The 8,998-nt window shown below is 40.2% G+C and overlaps 1 protein-coding gene across 1 annotated transcript in view; it reads right to left on the bottom strand.

Moving 5' to 3' along the window:
• Positions 1-2,388: 2,388 nt before the first annotated feature.
• LOC126327511 (uncharacterized) overlaps positions 2,389-8,998 on the bottom strand; it is a 48,446-nt gene continuing 41,836 nt past the window's right edge. The window contains exon 2 of the mRNA XM_049995894.1: positions 2,389-4,412. Within this exon, the coding sequence (XP_049851851.1) occupies positions 2,603-4,399 (1,797 nt within the window). The 5' untranslated portion in view covers positions 4,400-4,412 and the 3' untranslated portion in view covers positions 2,389-2,602. The remainder of the gene's footprint in view (positions 4,413-8,998) is intronic.

Raw genomic sequence — 8,998 nt, 5'->3', positions numbered from 1 at the left:
TTATTATGTTGTTGGCGCTGATATACTGACGACTGGTGAGAATTAACTACGGGTTCGCATTAACTCAATCTCTGTACTACCTTCCTATTTTGAGTTATATTACTCCAGTAATACAATATTCCTCTTTAGTTGGTAATACTCTATATTTTTATTATCAGAAATCCTGATTTTATTTGACGTTTGGGCATCGTATCCACAGTTCTATTGTCGGCAAGAACAACACGATACATTGCGTTGTGGTTCAAGTTTTCATGAAATCTTACGAAAGTGCACATGTCAGAAAAACTTTTGCATCATCTCGGTTCCGAGAGTTCCGGAACCTGTACAGAAAATTAGAATGAAGATCAACAAACATTTCCGCCCTTTTTAATGCTCATGAAAACCACACACTGCGTGTTGTACCACCATACAGAGAGCCCTTCAGAGGTGGTGCACCAGACTGCCGTACTCACCGCTACCTCTATTACCCAGTAGCACGTTCTCCTGCACTGGTGCATGCCTGTAATCGTCGTGGAATACTATCCACAAGTTCATTTAGGCATGATGGTCCAGATTGTCGCACTCCTCGACAGCGTAAATCCCTCAGAGTGGTTTGTGGGTCACATCGTTAATAAACAGCCCTTTTAAAACCACCCCAGGCATATTCGATAGGGTTTGTAACGCCGGAAATGCATATCCTGTTTACATCTATTGTACTATAATCTTTTTTCCTTATTTTGTTATCTAAAGATATGACATTTCTGTGCCTTTATATATTGTACTTGTTTTACTATTTGTATATATACATTTATGCATTTTTTGGTATGTTTAGTGACATCTCTGAACAATCAAAGGCACTGTGTCTGTGATGCAATGTCCACAGTCAACGTCTGTCTTCGGGAGTTCTGGAAACCGGGGTGCTACAAAACTTTGATTTGTGTGCTTGTATAACAAGGTACTGAATTCCCTAACGAACAGAAAATGTTTGCTCCCAGTAAGTACAAGTGGATGTTGAGTATTTTGAAGATGTGTGTGATTCCATAGCTGAGAAACCTTGTTATCACTAAAGTGATTTGTACTAGTTCTTATGTCGGTAATTACGATCTTCATTCCAGCACTGAGCCGCAGAAATAATCTGAACTTCGTCATACGATAACAAATGATCAACTAATTCTACCACACACATGTGACTAATCGCTATTCAGTGTGAACTGCAACAGGAAACTTTTATTGAAGTATTTTAAGATTATAAGCGATTGTTTTCCGTTCATGGCGCCGTATGTAGAACTTGCCTTGCTACTTACTTCCTAACTTACTAACTTACGTAGTTTCAGGTACTATCTGTTGCGTTGTGTATAGAAGAGTTACAGCTTACGGCAGAAGGTGAGTCACTGATGTAAACAGTTGTGCTCAAATTGGACGTTCAGTATGCAAAAGTATCCCCCTACGTTTTATTACGAAATGCTTCATGAACAGCTCTACACAACGCGTTCAGATGAAATAAGAATAAGTATTGGACCACTAATTATGAGAGAGACAATAGAGAAAAAACTTTGAGCGGAAAGAAACAGGAAGGTTATATTACAAAAAATACCTCTGTTTCAGATAGTTACCCAAAACAAATTTTGTTTCAGTTTTAGTTTCAGTAGGTGTTCCAACACATGAACCGAAAATGGTGTCACTTAGGCACTATACAGAATGCGCCAATTGCTCCGAACGTTGACTACAACTGAGGCCGTATGTCACTGCGCAAAAATCCGGCGGTCTGTCCAAGGAAGTAGTTCTTACACTAACAGTTAGGTGATGTACGTGTCCGGAGGGCTATTACGGTTTAATTGTATCGTGGAATCTTCTGTAAGTCCTCGAAAATTGAACTAGATTTCTCTAGACTTTTGATCGAGACTAATTTCTATAGCTAGTATGCAAATAATTTTAACAGCCAGAAAAGACGTTATTACCTATTAAGAAGTGAAATTTCCTATCAGTCGACTTTCTTTGTATAGTTTAGCATTCATGTCCCTTAGCTTAGTCTTCACGTAGTGTACACGATACTGGCTAGTAGTAACAGTATCTACTTTAGTGCTAGCATGCTGTTCTAATTGCAAGACGTTGCTCAGGCTAAAACTGCAACGTCTCGTTCGTGACTAACTCAAATGGGATTATGTTTTCAAATAATTAGCGTCGTTTAGGAATTTTTCAGATGGTATTTGTATGAAACCATTGAAGTATTGGGTGCATAGTAATACTATGAACTGATCGATATTTAATGTTTCTACTTGCTACAGGAGGAGAGAGAAATATGGAGAAATCTATGAGGTGATCATTTGGTCCAAGCAGCAGCAGCAGAAGTAGCAGAAGTAGAAGTAGAAGTAGATAAATGGGATACACAAATTTATAACATCAACCTTACTTCAACTATATGGAGATGAACTTCACGTTTATTTATTGACTAGAACACCATCGTATAGCACCTACAAAATCTGTAATATAAATTATTAACAAATATGACGAAGTGCTTCAACATGGAAGAAAACAGGATTCACAAAATTATTGTACCTTAGATATGTCATGTTCATCGTCTATTTGCCAGCTCTGCATGCTAAAAACCAACACTAAAACGTTCCTACTTCCACTCCTCGACACCTGTTGCTCTTGTGCTTAGAGCGAGGTTTATTAAAGCATCCATCGATGCATCTAAGGCCCTGCAAGAGTTCTGGGTAGCGGCAGACAGACAGCGCAGAACGTTTGGAACTTCGTTACCTGAACTTTCAGACAGCTTCGTAATGACGTCTGGGAATTCTTTCATATCGTACAGAATAGGTAACAGCATATCCCTCATGAACGCAACTTCAGATTCTTTCTCCCTCAATTCGTGAAAATCAATGTCAAGAGGCTGCTGTATGAGGTCCAGAAGGTATTTTTCGAAATCGCTGCTGTGGAGGAGGATGTCGTGTCCAATGCTCTCATTGCTCTTCAAGGATTCAACCTGCTTCCGTGCCTCTTTCACAACCAGGAGAGCTTCAGTGTGCAAGCTAAGCGCTGCCTCCGCGTCGCTCAGTGCCAAATGGGTCCACTGAGACACTGTTGTGATGTCATCGGCTGCTGAAGTGCTGCTACCTCCACTGGAGGTGTCGGGTTGGCCTACTCGGCTGACTGCTCGCTGCATCATTCTCGTTGATTCCAGTGCTGGTCTCACCACATTTGCAATAGACTTCACTGTGTTCAGCATAGTCCTGCAGCTCACTTCTATTTTACACACATATATTTCGCCTACAGCGCACAACTTGCGCAGAATTCGGTGCTGGTTCACGACTGCATTCCGGATATCAGAAACGAGTTTTAGGACGTGTAGCAACAGACTGATACGTCGTTGCTTAGTGTCTTGTGTACTGCAGTTCTCGCTTCTACTGGGAACAATTTTTACACAAGGCAGATTGGCTTTTTTGTTCACCACATTGGATTGAATTAACTTGAGACAGGCGTTGGAACTGGCAAAATCGGCGTGGTGCTGTTCATTTACTTCACTAACAGGCACATTTGCGTCCACCTGCTCAGGAGATTCAGCGTAAACGGAACGCACGTAACCTTCCACGGTATTCAACCTGCTCTCTAAACTATCAAGTTTCGCCATAAAAAAAGCGTTTTCGAAACTCCAGCTGCCATCCCATTCATCAGCCGTTAAACTGTCACCGTATAAGTCTGCTGCACTGCTCTTTAAGTCACTACTCTTAGACGAAACATTTTCGAGGCAAGAACTGATCACTGCCAATGAGTATTCTTCCCATTGTTTTTCCTCTTCGAGAGCCTGGGAAGCACTTAACAGAGCTCCTTTCACGTCCATCGACAAAACAACACGTTTCAGTGTCTCACCTCTCTTGTCATCGCCTGCAGTAGCCTTGTTGCTAACTCCAGCTCTCTCATTCGGCTTTTCCTTCGGCTCTTCCGAACTTCTGCCACGCTGAGACCTGTCAGCTGAAGCACCGGTTTGTGAATTCGTGTTCTTGTTACCTTCCTCACACGACACGTGTCCTGGCGCGAATGTACTTACACGAGGGGATTTTTGGTCGCTGATCACCGCTGACAGATTACAGCCCTTGTCCCAAGCAACTGAGAGATCATTAACAGTTATTTGTGTGAGTTTCTTGGAACTGATTGTTGCAGCAGTCAAATCTGTAGCGTTCCCTGGCGGCCACAGAACATTCTGCAGTGCTAGTTCTTCGCCGTCTATGGTGACTTTCCTTTGGCTCTCCTGCGTCCTTGTTCTCTTGTTCATGATACTGCCAGACGGAGCAATCCGCTTCCTCCTTTCCGCCGACCGCCTGTCAGGAAGTTCCAGTGACTGCTTCGATGTTTCTGCCTGGTGCACAGTAACTTCTGCGGTGGCACCGACTGCGGTGCTTCGTGCTTGAGGGTTCTCCATCGGTGACAGTCACCTGCGGATTGCATTACACCTTCATAGAAATAATGTTTTAAATACAAACGAAGAATTACAAATTTAGGGTAAGCAGGTGGGCCATACGACAAACGTATGACAAAAGCTCTATTCAGATTATTCATACCCGTAACTAAGTTTGTGTGACCATACTAGACAGCAATTCACGAAACTGCTAAGGCTTGACAGAAATTTTCTTTGAACGTTTTATTAATGTACGACCGTTTGTGTTATTAAACAAGTGATGGGATTCTTTAACATGTGCGATTATGGAGGTAATAATTTCTGTAAGTAAGATCGGCGTGTAAGGTAAAGGGTCACTAATAACGTCCTTGCTCCTAATTTCGTCCCCCTAGAGATTTTCGGTTTCCACCGTTCGTAAGGAATGTTTAAGTTGTGTCCATTCACGACCAAAGTCCTTAGTTTTGCTGGGTTCACGTGGGGTGCAATATGTTGAGCTTGTGTCTACGAGGAAATGCACCTTTTTAACACTGACTTTAGTGCAACAGTGAAGTCAGCAGCGTGTTATTCCTCATATAAACACTAGTCTGTGTTCAGATATTGGGCTTATTTCAGTTGGCATAATATGGCTGTTAGCGGTTTGGCCCATGGTGTTCCATCGGCCATTATAAAAAATCTGTGGATGTTTGTTTTCCTGCCCTCTTGCAGCTCGTAGTTTCGTCCCGAAGACTAATTTCGTAACTTTATAAAGATTCATTTTATTTACTGATTTGCTACTTACGAGGGTTAATTTACTTTTTCCTACTTGAGACAGCTCAAGCGTAGATAAATGATTTCGTTGTACCGTTAGGTGTGTCGTAACACGCTTTTCACCTGCCCAGACGTACAATTTCATATTCAACATGTTTAAAAGGCTGACACGAACTTTAAAACGTGACTCATTAATGGTTTTTAAGTTGCGTAATGGTCGAAGTATTTGGCAATGTTATAATGGAAAAATGCGTTTCAATTAATTGTACTTTTCAGGATGTTTATGGTGAACGATACTGGCTATACTTTGTCTTTCTGTTTTTGTGGTGTTAGTTCTGATGTCAAACACTGGTTTTAGTATGTTTTAACAACGTAATTTTAAGTTGCCTAGACTTGGATAGAAATTCGGAAATATACGGATTTGCTGCTTTCCTCTTAGGCAGGGGTACAAGTGCATACAATGAAACACCGCCTCCAGCTATAATGGCCTTATTCGACGATGAATCGTCATTGTGTTTCAAATGTTCGGTATCCAGCTAAATCCACTCCTTGTATCAGATACAACTATCATGTAACTAGTATGTTTGTCTCTGGGCTTCACACCCTCTCCCCATCCCCACCCCCAACCCTCTGATCTAAGTAGCCAAACTTATGGTTCATAAAATTGAACCAGAGATGTTTAGTTTGCTATCGAAGTGAAAAAAGGTGCTTAAGAATCCTTCAAAACCAGGAACGGGAGCTTGCCCTATGAACATTTTGGAGGACGAGAGTGTTCAACCATAGTCACCATAAACATTTAGAAGGAAGGCCTACACTTACGAGAATGTTGACATAAACAATACCGTTGACTTTCACGGTAAATTGAGATGGACAAACATAATAACAAAAATCCTGAAACATCACGGATGCCCCTCATGCGAACTGCGCCTTCCACCCACTGCTCTTCAAACTATTCACAGAACCATCGAAGCATTTAATGCCTCACATCGTCAGCTATAGCGCTCCAAAGTCATCTGTACGCTATTTGAAGGGGGATGAATCACCTTTTTCCCATGGAGGTTACTATAAAACGACGTGTTTCTGATAGGGCATGTATGTTTCTTTTGTAGGACATCTAAATGAAAATCTTACAGAGCTGGAAACATTCGTGCTCTGCAGCTTTTCACAGGTTTTATGAACACACATGGCGTAATAATTCTAGAACGAGCTTATGTAATGTACCTGTCAGATCTCTACTGAAACCGTGCCCATTGATTACCCTGTGTCGTAAGTATCCTTTACATGGATCAAGAGACTCTTTTTTACGTAGCATCGAACCACTATTTCCTCCTCACATTCTGAAGAGTTGTGCTGCTGTACCCCGTATCCAAATGAAGGATATTTGTAATCTGAATGAATTATGTTTCAGGATACTGTTCCAGAATTTCAGTTTCGCACTGAACCATTCATATGGTTACAATTATAAAAGAACCAGTTGGTGGGAGCATAAACTACCGACACATTTTTCGGACATTATGTAAGTGTTGTTGACCATGTAATTTATGTCAGTGACTGCTATTACTCCCGGACCTTTCTTGTTTCTTTGACTTCTTGTCTGAGACTAAGTTCTTCAACTAACACCAAAGCTCCTCAATGAAGTTGTTAAAATGGTGGCACCTGATGCACTACTAGCTGAAATAAAATGAGATACTTTGTAATTTGTAAGATTGTAGTTTCGGTCAACAACATGTTATTTTTTTAGAAAATACCTTTATAATTATAGTTTAATTCCACTTAAGTTATTAGTGACTGTTTACTTCTGCCTAACTCACAGGCAGGTATGTCTAAATAACGTTCGTCTTAATGAAACCTTTAAGTCAATAGAACTAATCAAATGTTGCTCGTCACTGCAATGAAATTGAATTGTAAATTGTTTTTTAGGAGGTTTCTCCTTGATCTTCGTCTTGAAAATGGGTGATAAAAGTATGAAAGGTTCGATATGCGTAACTTTCTAAGAAGAAATATTTTCCTCAACAAAGATTATTCTCTCCATTGGTCGCTATCGACTTTCACATAATTTATTACACAAATTTGAGTGTGTCTGATCATTTAAGGGTAAGAGAAATTCGTACCTACTTTGGGCCATAGTATCTGGCAAATGGCGTAATAATAGAAAAGCTGTTTGGCGTGTGAGTTAACACACACTTTTATATACAATGATACAGATGATACAAATGTGGCTGTGAGTGATAGAAACGTACCGGCATGTTATCGTGTTAGACCGTTATTGTTAGTCACCCACCTATCTAGATGCCGATCTATCAGAACAGCGCATTTGTTTCGTAGCAATTGAAAAGCCATGTAGTTATGTGTCCTTGTTAATAATGGTTTTGGTATCTGACACAAAATTATCTCAGGGACTTACAGTAACGGAGGGGATGAAGCTGAAATCCTCTTGCAGCGTAAGCACACCGTATCACTTAACGCAGGAAAAGAAAAAGTCTTGTTAACAATTAAAGTAACTGTCTGTTTAGCAAAACTTTCAAATATATGTGTGCGTTTCTCACATAGGTAACTGCGCAAAATCCCACCTTTTGCACATCATCTGATAGTGAATGGGATAGATTCTGAGGAAAGCTTACGAATTCCTTCGACATGAACAAGAGCACGAGTATTTGATTAAAGAGCTTCCTGATCCCTTTAAGATATTGGATCTCTCCACCTTACAAATGCCATCCTTGTTGAGCACGTCACCTGATACTTGCCATAAAATTGGCCAAGCAATAATTATCTGCCCCCTATAAGTTGTAAAGCTTGTTTTAACATTTCAAACCTTTGAAGAAATACTGTAAGAAATGCAATGTTTAACTCTACTCTCGAGATTCTTTTTTCACATAATTTATCCCCTTGCATGTCCCACTGACTCAATAGTAAAATTACAATAGTAGGTTCATTGTAGAACTGCGTGCTTGGAATTAATGACTTGTAATACAGAACTGCTGTCCCTTTGACTTTGTCGGCGATAGTATTTGCGTAACTAGTATCACTATTGCCCATTTCTTCGTCATAACGTCAAATCACCTTGCCTCTTGTCAGTATTTCGATATGAGGGTCCGAATCCGTTCAGAATTGCGTGACTACACAGTATTTCGTCTCATTACTTTATGTAATCTTTTCCTTATATCTGAAGGACATGAATGTTCGAAATTCGATTTGCGAGAATGCAATTGTACAAAGAAATATATATTATCTACTAAGAGTTCTCACGATAACGCATCAGTAATGATGGTTCCTACACATGCAAGAGATGGATTTAGTAACAGTCTACGAGGCGTGAAGATACCTTCATCTGAAAACTTACCCTGGTTGGACGACTGCATCGTACCAATGTAAATGGACCGATGAGCTGTTTAAGACACTCATATGAAACTTAAATATTTTATTGCAAGCGTGCGAGTCTCGTGTGACTCAGCTGTATTTATTTTTAACGTCTCGCAGGAAGGAAACAGTTTATTTAATGAGAAACTTGAAAGAATAATTTTGTAAGATTCTAAATGGATGAATTTTTTATTAATATGTGGAATGTTGAGTTAGTAGGGGTGCACTCAGCTGGCAATTGTCTAAAATTTAGTAACGTGCAAAAGCGATGGGTTTAGAATTTACTATTGATCTATTAACTGTTTGTCCCAACCATTATACAAGGATCGTAAGTGCGTTCCTATAAAGAGTTGATCAAAGTGTTAGAATACGCTAATTTGTCAGTGCCGAAGATATCTGGTTGAAATGGGTCTAAGCACTGTGGGACTTAACGTCTGAGGTCATAAGTCCCCTAGACTTAGAACTACTTAAACCTAACTAACCTAAGGACACACACACATCCATGCCCGAGGCAGGATT

This window comes from Schistocerca gregaria, chromosome 2 (genome assembly GCF_023897955.1).
Source record: "Schistocerca gregaria isolate iqSchGreg1 chromosome 2, iqSchGreg1.2, whole genome shotgun sequence".
Classification (NCBI taxonomy): domain Eukaryota; kingdom Metazoa; phylum Arthropoda; class Insecta; order Orthoptera; family Acrididae; genus Schistocerca; species Schistocerca gregaria.
This window is presented reverse-complemented; position numbering and strand designations above follow the sequence as displayed.